This window comes from Micropterus salmoides, unplaced genomic scaffold, assembly GCF_014851395.1.
Source record: "Micropterus salmoides isolate LMB-PRFRI ecotype aquatic unplaced genomic scaffold, ASM1485139v1 Ms_hic_scaffold_8, whole genome shotgun sequence".
Lineage (NCBI taxonomy): Eukaryota > Metazoa > Chordata > Actinopteri > Centrarchiformes > Centrarchidae > Micropterus > Micropterus salmoides.
The window spans coordinates 34955426-34977419 of NW_024044570.1; the positions used below are offsets into that span (position 1 = coordinate 34955426).

Genomic DNA, 21994 nt, shown 5'->3' on the forward strand with positions numbered 1-21994 from the left:
TACTGTAAGCCGTAAAACAATGGAAGACCAATTCACAGATTTCATGCATTACATAACTATATATTTTTCCATTTAAAATGACTTTATTTCCCTCTTCCTTTTTCTGCCATTCATGCACATATTTGCATAGTTCCAGTGATGGGGCTATATTTTCCATTATCTTCAGTGGTTGGGTTTGCTCAACCTTTACGTGATTTCAGTCTTAGTTGATGTTTTTCAAAATCTTTCTCAACCTTTTCACATGTCAGAGACCCCCAACGGTTCTATAATCAAATTCTAAAGCAGTGGATCCCCACCATTTTTGTTTTGTGGTCCTGTTAAAGTACTGGCAAACAGAGAGCAGACAGTGGTGGAATGTATCTAATTACATTTAATCAAAAACTAAAATAGCATTCCAAAATATAATATAGGCCTATAATAATAAAACTCAGAAAGGGACCATTCTGCAGCATTACAAGTAATAATAATAATGATAAGTCCTTGGTGGTAGTACTTCATAGTATATGGATCTGAATATTGCACCTATAACAGATTAGACCAAAAACATATTCTTCCGTGTTTTCTGGGATTGTTTCAAGTGAATAGAATAATTCTTAGTCCTCTAAGGACCCTCCGGACCACCTTAACGGATAATTCGGAGTCCTTGCCCGCTTTAAGAGCCATCTCTAATCTAGTTCTGTCTTGGGTTTGAGGTGGCGCATCTTTCGCCGCGTCCTCGAGCTTCCCTCAGCATGAGAAGGGACTTTGAGCAGATTTTCACTCGTCTTTCATTTATATAGCTCGGTCCCAAACATTTATTTAAAGAAATATTTTCCCCCACATCCTGGCAGGTCAAAGCGCTCACATGTCCTCTCTTCCGATGGGACTTGGGTAGTTTGCATAGATAGCCTACCGTCCTTGCTTCCGGCCCTTTTTTTTTTTTTTTTATAACTTGTGGGCTATGCTTGTTGCAATGTAATGCAAGTTAACTTTTACTTCCTTGTACACACAGATAGAGGAACTGACCGTTTTGCGTCTGGCCTTTTTTGTCAACACTCTACATCCTCTCCAGCTTCATTTCATAACTTTCAAATCATGATCAGATAGAAAACAAGCGGGCCACGGTGTCGAGCTGAATATAATCGATTTCACTTGTAAGGTAAGTCTTCAACTTTCCTACACTCTTTTTAATCCCGTTAACTGCCCGTGGTTTGACAGAGTTAAGTTAGACGAGGGGAAATCCGCTTTTTACTGGCAGCATATCTGCCGGGCTGCAGATGTGTGACCAGGCTGCAGCTCACAGCGGAGTCAGTCCCGAACCTTGTCAGACCGGGCACCCCGGCTGCACACAGACAGAAACCGGTGTGCTGCATTCTCCATTGAATTTAGATTGTCCTTTGTTATAGCTGAGTAATGAGTATGGTTACTGGGTTATACAGGTGGCTCTGGAGTAGGCTGTTAAAAAATAATAGGTTTATAGGCCTACAGCAGAACCAAGTGCAGTAAGTTATGGTGACACAATTATGTAGCTTTTGCCAATCCTTGTGTCACCATATACAAAGTTATAAAGAAATTTTTTTATTTATTATTTGGCTGTTTATATTATTATTATGATTTGAACAAAAATGATGATGTGAATCCAAAGGGACCGCCTAAATTGTTGATTTGGGGACGCTTTCTAAAGAAAAGCCTAAGTTGCACTACCTACAGCATAAATTTAATTAAATGTGTTAACATACCAGTAGGCTACAGTACCAATAGATATGACTACAAAGGAACACAATGTGAAGTTAGGGTACAATGGGACCCTAAAAATAATCCATCCTGTAGGAATTTTGGAACTATAACAGGTAGACTATATTAAATGATAGGCCCAGTATGACCTACTGAGCAACAGGCTGGCTTTTGGAAGGATTTTAAAGATTTTACTGTAGGTTTTTTAACTACCAAGTAGCCTACCTGATCTAACAGGTGGCACACAGAATGATCAATAATGGACAACAAAGCTGGATGTTTTGGGGGGAGATGGGGTAATGAGTTGTAGAAGGCTACTGTGATTTATTTCAAAATAATGCTACTTACCAACACTGGAGGGGTACACACAATAACGAAAAGAGGATAGGCTATATATAGGCTATATGTAAATTACATTGTTCCCTTTTTTGTTAGGTTTGGGGGTACTTACTAATTAACTCCAGGCTACATTAGTGCTTGTACTTTGACACAAACAGAGGTCCAGGGAAAAGACTTTTGTCAGGAACATAGCCTAGGCCTAGGCAAGGCAAGTTTATTTGGATGCACATTTCAACAACAAGGCAATTCAAAGTGCTTTACATCAAACATAAAAGCAACATAGGGAAACTGAAAACACAGAAAATAAAAAGAAATAAAAACAGGATAAAATATATTTTATAGAGTTAAATAGGAAATAAAAACAGGGTAAAACAGGACAGTAAAAGTCACAATGCCGTGTAAAAAAGACAATTTAAAAGAACTGACAGTTTCAGCAGACCTCCAGGTTTCTGGGTTTGTTCCAGATATATGGACCATAAAAACTGAACACTGCTTCTCCTTGTTTAGTTTTGACTCTGGGGACAGAAAGCAGACCTGCCCCAGACGACCTGAGAGGTCTGGATGGTTCAGAAGAACAAAGCAGAAGATCAGAAATGTATTTTGGCCCTAAACCATTTAGTGCTTTATAAACTAACAGCAGGATTTTGAAATCAATTCTTTGACATACAGGAAGCCAATGTAAAGACCTCAAAACTGGAGCAATCACTTTCTTGGTCTTAGTGAGGACTCGAGCAGCAGCGTTCTGAATCAGCTGCAGCTGTCTGATGGATTTCTTAGGGAGTCCTGTAAGGACACTGTTACAGTAGTCAAGTCGACTAAAGATAAATGCATGAACAAGTTTTTCCAGGTCCTGCTGAGACATAAGTCCTTTAACCCATGAAATATTCTTCAGGTGATAGTAGGCTGACTTTGTTATTGTCTTAATGTGGCTCAAATTCAGGTCTGAGTCCATGACTACACCAAGATTTCTGGCTTGGTATGTGGTCCTCAACATTACCGATTGAAGCTGAGCACTGACTTTTAAAGCCTGTATGTTACTGTATAAATTGTTATACTTGTGTACAAATTGTACTTATAGGAGACTTTAGAAGCCTGAGGTGGTAGGGTTTATGTGGATTGACATTGTTATTACAGAGTGCTGTACATTGTTGTTATGGTATGAAGTGAAGAAAAAAATAAGAATATGTAATATAATATATATATATAATATAATATATATATATATATATATATATATATATATACATATATATATATATATATATATATATATATATATATATATATATATATATATATATATATATATATACACACACATATATACACACACATATACATATATATATATACACACACACATATATACACACACACACAGTATGTCTTCAAACTCTTGGAGGTAGAGCTGTTCATCCAGTGGCAATGTATAGATCATTTCCACATGTGTTATTGGAACTAGCTTGTCTAGTGTTAGCCTGCAGTGAGGTGTTTGGTGAAACTGGGGGAATATGACCTCTGCTTTAATTTGCAGGTGAACTTGCCATTAGAATTCTGTTAAAGCTGTATTATGAACCTTTTGGCCATTAGAAGGCAGAATTCCACAACAAACCGGCAGACACACAATCCCTGACACATTTATCGCCTCATAATGTTGGTATCACTAACAGTAGCTAGTGACCTACTTACACATGCAGTAGGCAAAGAGCAATATAGTATTCATTCATTCAGTCACGTTTCACCTGATTAATGACTCTTCCAATTTCTGAAAACACCTGGCTCTTAGCTGTAAATTGTTTGATTTTCTTCACTAGCTATAGTTTTTTTTATTTTGCCCCTCTGCCATTTGTTGCTGTGCAGGCAGTCTCTGCATGTTGCTGCTGGAAACAATGCTGATGGTTGTAGAGTGCTGAGAGTAAATGTGCCATAGAAACAAAAACAACGGGCTAAAAGAGGCTAAAAAGAAAAGTAGAGAAATAAAGTGGGGAGATAATTGCTGTTGGTTTACAAGTCACACTTCCGCATGATACATTATAATTTTATTCAATGTTAATATCTAGCAAGTACAAAGAGAGTTTGTACAGCCAATTTGTCAGAATGTTCCTATTATTCCTTTTCCTTTGCTTATTACAGTCACAGTCACAGATACATTTAGTTTATTGATTGCTTTCAGGATATAGAGAATTTCAACAAATCCAACAAAAAATTCTATAATAAATTGCCTACCCAGCTTAAAAGACATTTTACTAAAGTAAAAGTACTTGTGTAAAAATGTAATTAAATATCAGTGTAGTGGAACAACGTCATACCACTGAGGGTAATATCCAAACCAAATTTCATTTTTGTAGACAGTACTTTCCAGCCTGTGCAGACAACTGATTGTCAATTCTAAATATGCAATTGTGTTCCTCATTGTAGCCTTAAAATATGCCAAGGTACAAAATTACATATTCTTTAATTTTAATGCATTTGCTGCGCATTTTTGTACTCTTCAATGCTAATAAGAGTAGGTAAATGTAAATTGTTACTTCGTCCCCTGCTTAAATCTGTGTTAAACACTTACTTTCAACTTTAATCTAAAATCACATTAAAACATTTTAGTGGGGTAGCACTCAGTGAACTGTGGTAAAAGTACCTTTGGTATAGCCTTTCCTTCACCAACTCCATTGTTACTTAAACTACTGTATCATCCATTATTTATCATCCTTTTTTACAATGGCTTAATTTAAGAAAAATACTTCCTCTGTTGCATCTTATGCAATTAATGCAGATTTAACCTGGTGAGTGTGCAATCTGACACGAAGTGCAGTTTAAAAAAGCAAAACAAGCCAAATTACATCAATGTCATGGGAACATGACATTGATGTAATTTGGCTTAACCAAAGAGTTTGTAAGTGCAAGTATTTGTGTAAATACATGTATGCATTCATTTGGTGAGTATTTGTGAGTGTGTATCTAAGGAATGTCACACCAACAGAGCGAAAATTAAAATTCAGCACAGTGGATCGTCACATCCTCGATTCATATGAACACGGGTTTCCCTGAAGATGGTGTATTTGTGCATGCCTACCATGAACAAATATGGCACAGTATTTGTTTTATACTGTATTACTGCTGTGTAAGTATGAGGAAATTTCTATTGTAAATAAGTTTGCAGTGATCCCAGTAGGGACAGTCCCTTCACAGGGGTAAAGGTTTCAGCAGGGAAAACAGGGGAATAGTTGTGTCATAATGTCAGTTGATCATTAATTTCACTTCAGAACACTAAAGAACGCTTTTTAGTTTTTGTGTTTTATGTAATGTTTAGGTTTTTTAATATATGCATTAGTGTAAATGAAGGCTGACAATGGATATTTACACGATAAACATGTAGTTTCACATTTATTAATATTAGGAAGGAAATCATTCTTAACCCTATTTTAATGATGAGAATCAAAAAAAATTTCTGAAGCCTTTCTGCACCTAAAGTATACACACTAACACATTTCTTTTCAATCTTGATACGAAACAATGGGGTCCCGGTGCCAAACAATTAAATGCACAAGCTCATGGGATTTCTATTTGTTATTATTTCTTTTTCCGTGTAGACACATACTAAGAAACTCTCCACAGTACCTTGTTATTGATATTTCAGAGTTTAGTTTAATTGAATTCAACAGAACTCCTCCTGTGGCACTGTTGTGTTTTCATATCTCTGTGTTCATTTGCAAGTTAAATATTAGGTATTATGGCATACCAGGTTCAACACTACTCTTAAATCCACAAGTACTGTATGGGCACACACTATTTCTAATGAACGCTCTCACTGCACTACATATTCCTAGTCTGTTTGAAACAGGTTTGTCACGGATTGGACTTGAGGCGTCAAATCTATAACAGAAAGCCGTTACAAGCTGGAGGTGTGGGGTATGAAAGAAATGGGCATTTAGGAGGCAGAAAGTGTCTAATGAAAGACGCTATTGAGTTGTAGCCTATTGTGGAAAATGCACAATCTAGTGTTTTTCATCCCACTCCGAGTCCAATTCAATACTTATATTGACCAAAATGCATCTGTCTAAATTTGGCACAACTAATTTTCCATGAGTTTCTTGATCCAAATGCTGTCCTGATTCAAAACTGTTACGTTGATCATCTTAAATTATTAATATGAAATAAATAAAGGCTTAACTGGGAGAATGTGATACTTTTTTTTTTTTTACCTCATAAACAATCTTTGACAGGGTAACGTTTCAGACTCCTCTTTGAAGAAAGCACATAAACCCGAAGCCAAAAATTAAATTTTGGTTTGTCATCCAGTTACTGGCGGAATTAAAGGTACAATGTGTAATTCATGACCACATGCTCCAAACAACTAGGGGGCAGCATATCATCTTGTGCAAGATTTGCATGATTTACCAAATGCAGCAATGTCACTGTGTGCAGTTAGACACATCATAAACCTTGCAATGTCTTAAAAAATGTATGGTGAACTTTTCATACTTCTGGTCTTGCCTCATCTCAAGACAGTAATGCCAAGTGGTTACAATGTGGTGTCATTCTACTACTAAGATCATGTACTCAATTTAAAGCCAACTACTAATTAATACTAATTAACAGCAGAACAAGAATACACAAAATTTGTCTAAACTGCTGAAATTCTGATGATGGTTCAAAATAACATACCTATCTTGTAATTTTCACGTGGCATCGGTCTATAATTTACTTTATTGCTTGCTTAACTCAGTTTTAGCAAGACCATAGGTGGCAAGAAAACAGCCACATAAAACCATTTGCTTGCAGTGTCAGCAGTGCACAAAACACAATAGAGTCCAATAAAGAACGGGCTGGATTCATTTTAGCCAGGAAGATGGAAGATGACACCACAATCTGACAAAGAAATGTGGATGTATGTGAGGGGCCGTCTGTGGCTCAGAATGTAGAGCAAGAGATAGATAAAGCACAATTGCAGGTGGAAGAAAAGAATGTCTTTAAAAACCTACTGTAGTTTTGTCCTAGGTGTCCTACTGTGCCTGCTAACTCATTTCTATCACTCTACATGGTGTACGTGGACATTCTACTCTGAGGTTTAAATATGTAAATACATAAGTAATATATTTACAAAATGAAATTGCTATGCAAAATAAATGTCAGACAAAGACAAAGAGATGTTTATGTTATACTCTTCACAAAGAGTATTAAAGCAAAAAACATAACGTTGAATGCCATGTAATTTAACAATAATGATGAAACAGTGATGAAATATGATGCTTCCCTTTCATCATTGTCCTGTAACCCAAACAAAGACAATTCATCATTATACTGATCATTCCACGCTGATCTCTGGATTATTTTGACTCCTTTAGCTCTAAAGTTCAATTTAATTTATCGTGCTGCAGTGGGGAAGCTCGTTTGCAGTTGCAGATGTGGTAAAAAAACTTTATACACTGTTTTTTTTAAGGCCATTGTTGGACCCATAGATCACCGGAAGACGATTTGGCTGGCTATGCCACAGTAAGGTGTCATATGCCTTTAACAACCTGTAACATGAGTACTTTTAAATTTAGTTTATTTCACATAAAGCTGCCAAGTACAACTTGATCAACAAGTTTAGAGAACACAAGTGACAAAGCCATAAAAGACATGATACAACTGTTTTCACAGAATGAGTTGTATTAGTGATTAGGTAACTACGTTTTACGTTACGTACTTCATGTGTAAAAAAGCTGCTTAAAGCTTCCAACACCTCAAATTGTTTGAAAGACGGGGTAATAAAATATCTCTAAAACAACACCTGCAGAGCGAGCTATATGAAGGTGATTTAAATTTTCTAAAATTCTGTGTTTAAGAAAACTTCATAATTTAAGCCTTTTACACATGTCGGCGGTTGTTAGTTGCCAGAGAACGAACGGCTCTGTCTCTCCTGTCCTGTCTCAGCTGCAGAGATGGCTCACTGGGGGCAGCAGGGCGAGATGACGGAGTACAAAAAGATTGTGATCAAACGGGACATGGAGATGGGCGTGGTCATGACGGTGTTTCGGCAGAAGGCGGAGCGGCTCACTGTGCAGGTCATCATGGAGACCCAGCAGGTGGCATGGACACGCACTGCAGACAAGACTGATGGTGTCTGTAAGTATGTAGTATTTTTCTAAATACAGTGACAACATCTCTTCAGAATAAAAACCACTGGCTGGTAAGTTTTTACATACTTAGTTAACTGAATTATAATGTATAGCTTTTGTTAGCTATAAGCAATATTGTTACTGTTTCCTGCAGGGAATGATGCTTCATGAAGACTGTATTGAAATAATCTTTTGTCACTTCTTAACAACACAGTTTTGGATGTCAAAATTGTTTCTGACTGAACCCATTTATAGTCCTGAGCCCCTTTAAGATCAGTTCAAATTTCAAAAATGTATCAAATAAGTTTCACCACTGAATTGTGGCAGATGTCTCAGAGGCAGATATAAAAAAAAAAGGAATCTGTTTTTATGATCTGGGAGAAGTTGTGAACTGAGCCTGGTCAAAACTACAAAACCCTTGGAATAAAACGTGACAGTGGCAAACAGTTGGATTATTAAAGAATATGGCGTGGATAGATAGATAGTATGTGGCTCAGGAGGTAGAGTGGGTCATCCACTGATCACACGGTTGGCCGTTTTATCCCAATCTCCTACTGTCCACATGTCAAAGTGGGCAAGACACTGAGTCCCAAAATGCATTGCAACTTGCATAGTTACTCGCTGCCACTCTTGAGAATGTGTGTGTGAGAATAGGTGAATGACATTCAAATGATGTAATAAAGCGAATATCACCATGGCTGAATTTTAAACTTGTGGTGTGAGTGCTTTAAGATGCAGATACTAGATACTTGATCTAAATGCTTGTTTTTTTATTGCAAAATTTAAGTGTTCCTTTAAGGGATTCTGAAAAACATTGTTCCATCAAGAAGATATTAAGGCTTAGAGAGGGGCAGTTATTGCACACCACACCTCTCTGTGTCAGGTTCTCTGGAGGATTCATAATGACCCTAAATAAACTGCATTACCCAGTGGGCACTATGATGCGCTCAGTTGTTCTCGACAGCCTGCTTACCTCTGTAGGAGGAGACAGAGTAGGGAGAGGTTTGGGTTCATGTTCATCTTTTCATAAAATCGCTCATCAGTGTCACCTTTTGTGAACTGACTAATCACAGCCTGGATGGGGCAGGACATTAAAAAAAGGTTGTGTTACAATCGAAATGTTGAACTTGCTGTTATGCATGAATGGCATTACCTTTAAAGAGGTGGTATTCTGCTTTTTGGCTTTTCCCCTCTCCTTTATTGAGTTATATCTCTTTTTTGTGCATGTAATAGGTTTGCAAAATGAAAAAACCCAAAGTCCAGCCCAAACGGAGTTCCCATCTCCCACAGAAAGCTCTGCTCTGAACTGACTGAAAACAGCTCGTTTGTAGCCCAGCCGCTTCCCTTTGATGCCTGTGACGTCACAGGGATGAAAGCTAAATGCGCCTCATATAATGCTCGCCAAGCGGCTATTCACTAGCAAGGACCACGCCACAACAATGTGTCATTTTAAAGATTTAATGAATATTCTGAATGCACAGATAGATAAATGGATGTAGCGGAGAAGGGTGGTGGTGGAAGAAGGATGCCGTCTGATGGCTGATCTGGGAGGATGTATAATGAGCGGGCAGAGGAGACTCAGAGTCGGGGTTCCGTCTCGTTAGTGGTTTTGCCCGAGTGATTTACTGACCTCCGGATTATATTGCTCTGAGTCGTGTGTGGGCATGACGGAGATTGTTGAGCTTGTTGTGATTGTATGCGCGGTATGCCTGGGATGACCAGCGGCCAAGAACCTTAATGGTTTGGTCAGAGATGGAACCAGAATTAAGTGGCCATTTTTCCTGTTTCTGTAAGGAAAAGTGGATGTTGGAGGTGATGCCTTGGTAGCATACCTGGAGCCAATGTATTTGGATATTGGCTCTCAAAAACATGGTGGAAAAACAGTGAGCTGCAGCACACCTCTCCTCTCCCTTCCAAACACTAGCTACCCTCCAGGCAGTCAGAGGAAATAAAGTTGTTACTGTGATGTAGAGACAGAGCTCAGTTAAAACTTTCTGGATGAAAGATACTTTTGTTACAGATTAATAACTCACCACTCTGAAACTCTTGCTCCAGTCCATGTTGCCAAGCTGGTTGGCAACATGTAGCCTACAGCTGAATCCAAGCTGTTTACGGGCTTCTCGCTGACCCGCCCTTCTCTGCTTCTGATTGGCTACTAGTCCTTAACTAGGAACTGTACATGTGCAACTCCCAATAAAGATCATTTAAGCCTAGTTCACACTACATGATTTTTAGCCCAATTTGCTGCTCGGCGAGCTCAGCGACCGTCAGGCTGCGATCGGGAGTAAATCAGCGGTTGATCAGCGGTCACCAGTCATTATGTGTCATGCGAGGCATAAAAACGGCTCCCCGACGCATCACTGACACATCGCCAACGTCAGCCAGACATCTAGCATGCCAAATATCTGGAAGAGTCAGACGACTCAACATCCAAAGCCAGCCAATGAGAGCAGGCAGCTACTTTTTCACCACAAATGTATTATACTCCCCTCCAACTCTCTCTGTAGCTCAGACAATCCCTGCTACCTGCGTGTGCTAATCCATCCTTTCACCCATATTCTTTGTCTTTATAATTGCTATCTTTGAGAGAAGATGTATCACTCCATAGTCTTCAACACAGGGTGAAAAGAGGAGCTGCAGCAATGTGCAATATGAAAATTAAATTAAACCATGTTGACATGTTCTGGTACAATCCCTAAATAGGATTTTGAACCTGAAAATGAGCATAATGCCACCTCTTTAAGTTAAGCATTAAGTTAGCATTAACACATTAGACACTAAACACCATGTAGACCATTTTTCTTGTCCAACCAAAAAATGAAACTGCTGTTCTGTCCAACTGGATTTAATAATATACTTGTGGAAAGCTATATATACTACTATATACAAACATTAGCCCTAATCAAACCAAGACCACAGTGATGAAATATCAGAAAATAGTTTTATTTGTTGAACAGCTGAATTGTTGAATCTCAATCCAAATGCTAGTTCCTCCTCTAGGTTGTGGATAGTGCAGCTGCAGTAGATTTAGCCAGAGCCAGGATGTCATTGTGCCAATAGGTGCAAGATCCCGGCCTGAAACACAGGAACCCTTAGTTGTTTGTTTGCCTTTTTGTCTCAAAATAAAAGAACCACAGTGACATTATGATCATCATGCTATACACATATTTCAGGTTATGTCCTTGAGCAACAGTAGGTATTACATTTTATCATGACAGCAGTCATAGTTTGTGATGTAGCTTTAAAGTCTCTGCACCACTCCTCATTTATAGATATCTAGTGTGCATGTTTAATATGCCATCGCTTTCCCTCCAAGTGTGAAAATAACCATGCCCTAAAGAACGAGGACTATAGTAGTGACAGTATGAGAGCTGAAAATGTGTGAAACTGAAAGAGACTGTATTACTGTTTATCACTTGTGTTTTGTGATGCTGACTACAGATAATCTTCCCTGAAGATGATTTGCAAATGGCAGCCCCCGCCTTAATTGTTTTTTTTACCTGAAATATGTGTGCTGTGTTTCAGTGGACCTGTTTGAGATCAGAGAGATTCGTCCAGGGAGGAACTCCAAGGACTTTGAGCGCTTCAAAGATGGCAAGGACAAACATGATGAAAATACCTGCTTCACAATCTTCTATGGCTCACAGTTTGTTCTCAACACCCTCAGTCTGGGAGGTGAGGTCTTTACCTGTGTTTGTAGCCTTGTGTTCAGGTCAGATGCAATTTTCCAATTACTTTTCATCAAAAGTGAAGACAAACAACATTACCAACAATTGTGAATAATGTTTGGCCATTTTTATTGAAAGGGATAATTTTGGGAAATACATGTACTCTTTCTGTCACAGAGTGACATGAAATGATTGAAAATAAAGTCTGTTTGGAGTAAGTCAGTACAGAGCTTGAGATAGGCCATGGTTAGCCTAGCTTAGCATAATGTCTGGAAGCTAGGGAAAAAGAGCTACCCTGGCTCTGTCCAGAGTTTAAAAAAACACCTACCAACCCCTCTAAACTGCAATTACACAATTTCATTTGTTTTTTGGGGGGTGGTTACATGTTAGGTGGTTACTATTTCTTGAAATCAAAAGAGTTTGTCCATATGCCCAGCACTTCTGTGCAGCATCTCTGGCTGTTGTGCAGATTGCCAGATACGGTTGGTGAGCACAGGTTTTGGCACCTTGGTACCAAACCTGGCTACCTCACTGTGACTCCAGGAAGCCGCCCACTGTTGGTGTTCGTCAAGAAACTGCTGCAGCACTTACTCCACCTAAAACAACAACTTGTGGTTTTTACACTTCAGTTCATGTACACAATACAATGTGTTTAAAAGCAGCTGCTCATCATACCACAGTGCTAAATGTCAGTACATGTAATAACTTCTGTTTTGCTCATTTTCCAGCGGATTCTGTGGAGGAGGCACAGAAATGGCTGCTAGGTCTAGAATTGCTGAGGCAAGAGACGCTGGCTGCTCCGACTCCAGTTCTTATAGAGAGGTACACACACACACACACACACGTTCACACAGTTACTAGTGATAAGTACTCCTCTAATCATTGATCTCTCTGTGTCATTTCCCCTTCAGTTGGCTGAGGAAGCAGATGTATTCTGTCAATCAGACAAAAACAAACAGGTACTGTCTACTATGTATATGATCTGATTACTCAGTCATACTAGCTTGTAGTTCATGTCTGGCAGGATATGACTTGATACTACTTTTTCTTTTTGTGTCCTTCCCAGCATCTCCTTGAAGGAGCTTAAGGCTCTGCTTCCTTTGCTCAACTACAAGGCCCCCAGCTCTCGTGCTCTTAAAGACAAATTCATGGTACTCTTCTCTCCATGTTATGTCCTTGTCGTTGTTGTGTGTATTTAATTCAAATGAATAAATTGAAATGATTAAGTTTTTGTCTTGGACACCTCTTACTGGTAACTGAACCTACTTGGACACAGACAATTGAAAAACATCGTAATTTCTATGATATCAGAGAGATTAGACCTGACCTGATTTGGAAATACATTTTTAAACTTTCTGTAGGCTGGCTTGTTAATTCCATCCTGTGCTTTTATTGTTCTACTTTTACAGGAAGTGGGAGCAAAGAAAGACCGCCTGGATTTTGAGCAGTTTCATAAATTATACAACCATATAATGTTTGAACAGAATGAGGTAAGTATGAATTGATCACAGTAAAATAAATATATGCTGTAAATATTATTACACATGTTCATTGAACATGTTTTTTGAGCATTTTCATTATTTTTCGAACTCAGATCCTTGAAGAGTTCAAAAAGGAATCGTGTGCTTTTATTCTGGGGTGAGCTCCTGTTTTTCTCATCTTTGTTAAACACTTGATCTTATTATAATTACGGTCTAAATCTGTTTTTTAAAGTTTCCTGAGATAGCTACTGTTATAATTTGGTGTTATATAAATAAAATAAAATGGAATTGAATTGAATCTTAAGAAACTTATATAAAAGAAAGGCAGCTCGTAAAGATAGTTTGTAGTTTGTCAGCGTGTTTTTTCTGTTTGCTCTCTTCCATTTTACAGTAACACAGATAAACCAGATGCCTCCGCAGTTCTGCTCCATGACTTCCAGCGTTTCCTTATCTACCAGCAAAAGGTAAAATAAGCTGATACAGTGAATGATTAGCGCCCCAGACAAGAGAGGTTTTGTTTTTAACTTTGCATGCCTGACTCATTTTTATCTGCTCCTGTCAAACAACTATTTTGTCATTTCCTTTCACAGGAAATTTTAACAAATAAGAGCCAAACAACCCTAACCCTTTAGTCTCAAATAAACAAATTAAAATGGTCTTTATCGTTTGGCTAATGTTTCAATTGTATGATAATTTCAGCAAAATATTCGCATAACAAAACAGATATTGTCTTTACAAAATGGTCTATGTCACACATTTACAAATGTCATCACTTTTGGTATCACATTGTCCACAAACTACATCCTGCCTTCATTTTAATGCTTTGTTTTATTCATTACTAGCTGTTATGTTTTCTCATGTTGTGAGGTTCTCTGTGTGGAAAAACATACAGTAAAAAGATGAAAAAACATTTTCCTGAAGGAAAATGAACTATGGTGACTTTAGAGGACAGACATAATTTAAATAGCCTACGTTTGTTTGTTTCTCTTTTGCCAGTTTGAATGGAACATGAATATATTGTAGACAGTGTGCAGAGCTAGCTCACACAGTTATTTATATATAATTATTGAGTATTTAATGGCCCTACTGGCTGTTCATTCATTCTAACACTTTTTCTGTGTCCCCTCATGCCTCAGGAGTCCTGGGCCAGTGATCTGAACCAAGTCAGAGAAGTGATGACCACCTTCATCGACGACACCATGAGAAAAACTAATGATCCCGAGTTCACTGTCAGCGAGGTATTCTGCTCGGTGCATGCATGCATTGTGTATGACGGAGATTGAATGTGCAAAGATGTAACAGACTGTGAAACAGGCCACTGTACGTAGGAAATGTTTTTATTGGCATACTGTTTGTGGTTTGGCATCAAATCACTAATTTGTAGCCTCTCCACTGCATTTAATGTACCACTGAGCTGAATTTCCCAGGAATTAGCAGGCTGGATTGTTATCTGTAGGAATGCAGTTAAGTGACCTAGGTGAGAAATATGTGTGAGTAATGACGAAAATAGTTTCTTGAAATCTGATGAGTTGTTGTTTTGTAATTTTTGAACATGTATCATTACTAAAATGAATCACACAAGTAACGAGGGACTGTATTAATTGTTAAATCTTAAGCCGTTCTCCTCTTCTAGTTCCTCAGTTTCCTGTTCTCCAAGGAGAACTCTGTCTGGGACGAGAAGTTCTCAGAGATCAGCAATCTGGACATGAACAACCCTCTGTCCCATTACTGGATCAACTCATCCCACAACACGTCAGTATCACTCTACACACACACACACACACACACACACGCACACACAGCATGAAGTAAGAATTGAACTATACATGTATATGGAGTGAATCAAAGTGGATCATACAGACATTTAGCAGTGGATGACTGCCTGATTATTCAATAGTCATTATTCAATTAGAAATCTGATATAGAATTACTTTAATTGTGTAATTGATTATTTCATCACAGTCTTGCCGTTATTTACGTGAAGATTTGTCGTTTTAAAACAAATGCACCGGGATTCCCATACCAACAAATACACAGTGGATGAATTCATGAGCTACAGTTATCAGGTTTCTTTCCATCATTTAAGTTAAGTATTTCCTAAAAAAATAGGGACAGTCTTCAAAAACATCCTCTCACTCATTGTTATCAAATAACTAAAATATAACCCCTGAAATGTGCCAGATACGAATCAGGTCTTGTTTGCACCAAACGTCTCTGAAATTTGTTTTTGAGATATCTCAGGAATCAGATTTCAGAAATACTTTATTGATCCCGGCAGAATTACTTTACTTGGCAAGTAAAGAAATATCTAAATATAAAAAGTATAAATATAAAATATGAAAATAAAATATAAAGGAGTGTGGATATGTACAATATTTACATTATTAACAGAAATGTAATGATGAACATTAGTAGTGAATAAGAATACTGCACATTAAGTATTAGTATTAAAACAGATAACGTTGCACAGAATGTGAAAGATAGATTGCACTACAAGGTCCAGTTAAATATTTAATAACTACGGGTCCATGTGTCAGACGGGAGGAGTTAAAGAGTTTGATGGCCACCGGTGGGAATGATCTGGTAACTTGCTTGCTTGAGTGCTCCTTGCAGACAGACATCCTGCTAATTAACCAACAAGCAAACGAGGTCAGCGAACGAAGGACATAAAAACACAACAACAACAACCAGGGTTTCATTTTGTGAACTATATATCTATAAATATATAATCTAACATGTCTCCCATTGTGCGTCGTTCAACAGCTATCTGACTGGTGATCAGCTTCGTAGTGAGTCATCCACAGAGGCCTATGTACGCTGTCTACGTCTGGGATGCCGCTGTGTTGAATGTCAGTATAAACAGCCCCATTGTGCTACACATTTATATTTGGCAGTTGCATTAACAGCATTAGTCTCATTTGGCCATTCCACCCAGCACAAATCTAATCTAGTCTAATATGATCAGATTTTATCTTGGACACCTGTTTTTTGTCTTTTGTGTGGTGCTGAATCTGTACAGTGGACTGCTGGGAAGGGCCCGGGGAGCCAATCATCTACCACGGCTGGACCAGGACCACCAAGATCAAGTTTGAGGATGTGGTCAAAGCCATTAACGATCACGCTTTTGTCACATCAGAGTAAGAATCACAAAAAACAACAGTCACTATGTCTGTGACTCTCTCTCTCTCTCTGTCTCTGTCTCTCTCTCTCTCACACAGAGACACGCGGATATTGAACCACTCTGGTCGGTGGTTGTACTGGGCAACATCCTGGTCTGAATGTCTATATCACTGGTTTGATAAAAGTAAAAAAAAAAAAATTAAGGGTCTAGTTTCATGATTTAAAAAAAGACTTTATCTACTTTATTTCTGTTTTTTCAATTTATCAATGGGTGTTTGGTCTCAGTTTGATGTTAATAAAAAAAGAAATCCATTCCCCTCACGTGGTACTTATTTATCTGATTTTTACAATAACCGATTTAAACTCTCTCTGTTAACAGTGCCATCGCCATTTTTCTGAAACACTTCTCGATAAATGTCTCTTAGGTTCCCGGTGATCCTGTCTATAGAGGAGCATTGTCCTTTAGAACAGCAGCGTCAGATGGCTCGTATCTTCAGAGATGTGTTTGGAGACAAACTGCTGACTGAACCTGTGGTGCAGGTCGCTGAGCAGCTGCCTTCGCCTTCACAGCTGAAGGGCAAGATCATTCTCAAGGTATTGTGTGTGTGTGTGTACATGTGTGTGTGTCTAGACATGTGTGGAATGAAATTGGCATGTCAGTGAGGAAAGCTTTTGCTATGTGTTATCATTACTAATGGTCATGACTGTGTTCTCCTTGTTGTCTTTGTGCAGCACAAGAAGCTCAGTGTGGAGGGAGGAGGAATGACTAAAGACTTCAGGAAGGGGCAGAAACAGGGAGACCTGGAGATCTGGGACCCTGTGGATCAGGTACAAGGGATGAATGGGTACTCCTTTAACACCAAGAACACAAGTTAACCTGTATTTCCTAACGCAAAGATGAGTGGTGTTCATGTTTTACATCACGCCTGGAGCCTAATTCACAAAACAAGTTCAACTGCTTTGTGATTAAGCTGGTTATCAACTAGGGTTAACTCTGGGTTTTCCTGTTTGGCCCTGAGTATGTGCACATGAAAGAGGTCATAGTTACAAGCCAATCAAAAGCAACATTACCAAAGCCATCCTGAGTGGAGTATTTAATGTGGAAGAAATGTATAAATGAAGCTTGATTGAAAAAAAAGGATATGAATGCAGCACCAACGACCCAGAAAGTAGCGAGGGAGAGCGAATTCTCCAGGGCTTTCACTTACTAGTGGGCCTCTGCCTGGCTACAGCAACTTCTGGCACACTACTTTATATATAGACTGAAGCGTTTATAATTTACTGAGCTAATTAACAGTGTGCCCAACAGCGCACTGTTAATATTCAGCTATAATCACTTAGAAAACATCAAATTAGACTGTTAGTGTGGTAAACCGTTTTGTGTGGCTTTCCTGCTCAGACATTTACTGTGCTGGAAGGAAGCACCTCCTTTAGTGAAATCTCATCCTCCCACCCACTGTCATCAGGGGAAGTGTATTGGTGTTCATTGTGATCAGGCAATATACATTTTTATGCACTTTGTTTAAACAGTCTGGCTTTAAATAAAAAGTCCCAAGAAACTGCTAAGACTCTGTGTAATAATTGAAGGAACACAACACACTATGCCATTCTCCAGTTACGTCTCTCTAATGTTGATGAGAGTTATTGTAGCTGTAGCAACAATAGTAGCAGAAGAAGTCTAATTCCTCTGCTGATCATACAAAGGGAAATCATCACTGTATATCATTGTTGGGATCTCTGGAAGGGAAATTATTTATATTTAAACTTCCGTGTGTCATTTCCAAATCCAAACTACTGCATGTTTCTCTGAAAAGATCCCTGTGTGAGCTTGTTTGCATGTTTACTTAGACATGTACATTTTCATTTCTCTTTCAGCGGTGGAACAAGCACTACTGTGTGATCTCTGATGACAAGCTGTACTATGCAGAGGAGTATGAGGAGGAGGAAGCAGATCCCAGGAAGGTAAAAGAGAGATAAGAAAGTTTTTTTTTTGCACTTGGTCAATTTAAAATCAATCAACTGGTTCAATATAAAGCATCACACAATAGAGGGTATGCGCATGACGTCAGACAACGCAGTTGGCAGAAAGACAAGCAGCAGTGTTAGCTTGAATCAGCTAAAACACAAACAACACATCTAAAATCGGAAAGAGCTGGACCGCTGGTTCTTTGGTAAGCACTGTTGAGTCCGACTGCCTTTAATGTGAGCAAATAATCACTTGTTTTACTCCCGGTTAGCTAAAAGCAGCCATGGTAACAGATGTTTTGCCACTCAGTCCAGCGTGTTCCAAGTGACATCAACGCAAACCCTCCATTAGTACAAAAAGATTACAGTAGTGTTGCTGGTTAACACAGTTGGTAGAGTGCAGGACTCCTAATTCTAGAATTGTGGGTTCAGCAACCATGGTTTTTCTTCTTTTGTGTTTTTACTATCCTCTTCAACAAAGTTGTTATGAAGAGATTCAGGGGAATCCAATTTACACATTTCTATCTCAAAGGTTCAGAAATAGCCGTCAGGCAATGTGTAACGTTAAATGGATTCCCCTGAATGAGAAGCAGAGGAATTTCCTCTGCCTGGGAATGATGGGGAAATGAAAAGTCCAGAGGTTGTTGTTGTTCCTCAAATGAAAGTCGCTTTGGATAAAAGCGTCTGCCAAATGAGTAAATGTAAATGTAAATGTAGGTTGATGGATGTGGACCAACCACCGCACACAGTCCAGCACGTGCTTTATTGTGAGCATGTGAGACAGTGTTTTCATAAGAACTTTGTTAAAGAGGATTATGAAAAAGATAAAAAAAGAAATATATATAGGTCTCTATTGAGGATCAAACACACAACCCTACAATCAATTCAATTCAATTCAAATTAGCTTTATTGGCATGAATGTGTAACAACAATATCAGACAAACTACATCAATCAACCCCATACATTTCATTAAACAAGTAATTAAAGCGTAAAGTAATCAAAGCGTATGTGTGTTTGTGTTAAAAAAATTAAAAGTATATTAAAAATTAAAATAAAATAAATAAATAAAAGGGAACTGATGAGTTCTACCTAACTGAGCTAACCTATGACACTGAAAACCACACTGAAATTATCACTAAGAAATACCCCTTTGTTAAACTACTGTTTTGTTATCTCGAGATCACGAGAAAATTATCCCGTTATCACGGGAAAATGGAGTAAAAAAAATAGTTGAATCGATAGGCCTTCCATAATAATCTAATCATACAGATCAGTAAAAAAAATGTATTGGATCAGGTGAAAGATTAAAGGTACCCTGTGCAGTTTTTGACCTCTGGTAGCACTATGGAGTATTGTTTTGATAATGGTTATACCATTTAACTGAAGTCAATTTTATGATGTGATTAGTGGCTTTATTATCATTCACAAAATTTAGGCCCAAAGCTCACATAGAAAAACTGATTATGGTAGAAACAATTCTGATAACTTAAAAAAGTGATAATTTTCTTAAGTAGATACAATATCATGTGTACATATTCATGAATGCTCATGGTACCTATGTAAATGAAAGGTCAAAGAATATGTGTTACCCTAAAACAAACGTGCATGTGTTAAATCCAGTGTTGTTCTTGTCTTTCTCAGTTCCAGGACCTGCACTGTTCAGAGCCGTGGTTTCACGGTCGCATGAAGGAGGGCAGACTGATGGCCGAGCGACTGATCCATGAATACTGTGCGGAGACCGGGGGAAGTGATGGCACCTTCTTGGTCAGAGAGAGCGATACCTTCGTCACGGACTTCACACTGTCCTTCTGGTACAACACCCAATTTCTTGATCTCACAGTCCCATCCCACAACATCCCAAATATTATGAAGGTGTGGGTGAAAATGTGCCTCTTCTTCAAATGAGATGATCCACAGAGGATTCAACGCTGTGTCATAGAAGGTTTTTTTCTCTTAAAATTGGGCAAAAGGTTGTTGAATATCTTAGTCATATTATCACGTCATATTTGAAGGAATGGTACAACCATGTTGACGTGGGATAATCCATGTGGACATGAAATGTGGACTGGGTTCAGGTACTGTAGATAATAAGCCAGTGTGGTATCCCATTAAGAATGTAAAATATGACTATCAGGTCCAAGCACAGTGTAAGTTTGGCATTATTTGGGATCCGACCTATTCCAGTCTGTAGACAACCTTTGTAACTATTACGCCATGCTGTTGTCATGTGTTAACTCACACACTCATTCCAATTTGCACGTCTTCTGTGTGTATTTCAGGCGGAATGGGAGGGTCCAGCACTGTCGCATTCGCTCTGGTTCAGATGGCGGACACACTTACTTCTTCCTGACGCCAAACCTGCACTTTCCTAGTGTGTACTCACTGATCCACCACTACAGAGATAGCCCGCTGCGCTGCCAAGACTTTGAACTGCGCCTCACTGATGCTGTACCACGGCCCAACCCACATCTACATGAAGGGTATATGAACAAACATGAGTCTGACACATCACAGGGGACTGGATACACATGCTAAAAATCATTATACAGTGTAAGCTAGCGAAGTATGATACCTTGATATATTTGTTTTGTAAATTAAAGCAGTTATTCTGTATTCCTCAACTTTTAGGCAAAACCACTTTTTTCAGTCAGATAAAATGTCACTTAATCTCTGCGTATCCAGTGCTGAAATATTGAAGGTTGGAGATGGGTTTAGCTTAATTTAACATGCCAAAAGTGAAAGTCAAATCAGTTTTACGTACATATAGTATGTACAGTAGCAATATAGTCAACGACACATTTGTACCGATTAGCGGATTTCCCCCCCATAACGTTGTCGGTCACGAAAATTTACAACTACAACTTAAAAGAAAGGATAAAAACTGAGAACTGAGAAGACGCTTTTCTTGGGGTTAATAGCGAGATTAACTTGTGATGAGATTTCTCGTCGGGTTAAAAGCTGTCCTGCGAGTCTCACGCAATTGACATTTTTCACGTGCTGTCAAGCCACACATTATTTTTGTCAAGCAGTGAAATACAAATGTCTACAAACTGATAAGACTCGCAGAGCTAATCAACTCCGCCCAGCTGAGTGACATCGGCGGACGCCCTGATAGTAATCAACTGCACCGCTCGCGCTGTGAGTCCAGACCAGCACATCAGTAACATAATGCACAGCAGAGTAAAGGGCAGGTAGACTTCTCATCAAATGATGACATTATTCTGGTAATATTCTGACTATTTTCTGGACATGTCAGAGAACACAGGTTACTATGTGGGAGAGATTCTGAATGTGCAGAAAGTTTTGAACATGAGCAGAAAACCTGCTGAAACACAGGAGCTATTGAAGTGCAGTTTATAACTGAAAATGAATTTATTATTGAGGTGGAAAGGTGCCACATGCACATTTAAAGAGGTTACTCCAAACCCCCAGATTTGTTTCATTTTCAAACTTGTAGATTTCGGCCCAAATCGATGCCGCCTCAAGTGACATCACTTTGCTCAACCATAAACGGCTTTATACAACTTCTTTTCACGCATGCATTAGTAGTACGACCCAAGACCTGTAAACGTACTTTGCTGTGTAAAATTGCTAGAATTCCCCTTTAAG

The 21994-nt window shown here is 38.6% G+C and overlaps 1 protein-coding gene across 1 annotated transcript in view; it reads left to right on the forward strand.

The window, feature by feature from the left end:
* Window positions 1–938: 938 nt before the first annotated feature.
* The window catches only part of LOC119893498 (1-phosphatidylinositol 4,5-bisphosphate phosphodiesterase gamma-2-like), a 32182-nt gene continuing 11126 nt past the window's right edge, over window positions 939–21994 (forward strand). Inside the window, exons 1-18 of the mRNA XM_038705706.1 lie at window positions 939–1138; window positions 7966–8157; window positions 11676–11825; window positions 12547–12640; window positions 12730–12777; window positions 12885–12969; window positions 13228–13308; window positions 13413–13456; window positions 13691–13763; window positions 14436–14537; window positions 14933–15051; window positions 16063–16148; window positions 16319–16436; window positions 16845–17013; window positions 17152–17247; window positions 18295–18381; window positions 20027–20196; window positions 20665–20865. Coding sequence (XP_038561634.1) covers window positions 7974–8157; window positions 11676–11825; window positions 12547–12640; window positions 12730–12777; window positions 12885–12969; window positions 13228–13308; window positions 13413–13456; window positions 13691–13763; window positions 14436–14537; window positions 14933–15051; window positions 16063–16148; window positions 16319–16436; window positions 16845–17013; window positions 17152–17247; window positions 18295–18381; window positions 20027–20196; window positions 20665–20865 — 1907 coding nt within the window. The 5' untranslated portion in view covers window positions 939–1138; window positions 7966–7973. The remainder of the gene's footprint in view (window positions 1139–7965; window positions 8158–11675; window positions 11826–12546; window positions 12641–12729; window positions 12778–12884; window positions 12970–13227; window positions 13309–13412; window positions 13457–13690; window positions 13764–14435; window positions 14538–14932; window positions 15052–16062; window positions 16149–16318; window positions 16437–16844; window positions 17014–17151; window positions 17248–18294; window positions 18382–20026; window positions 20197–20664; window positions 20866–21994) is intronic.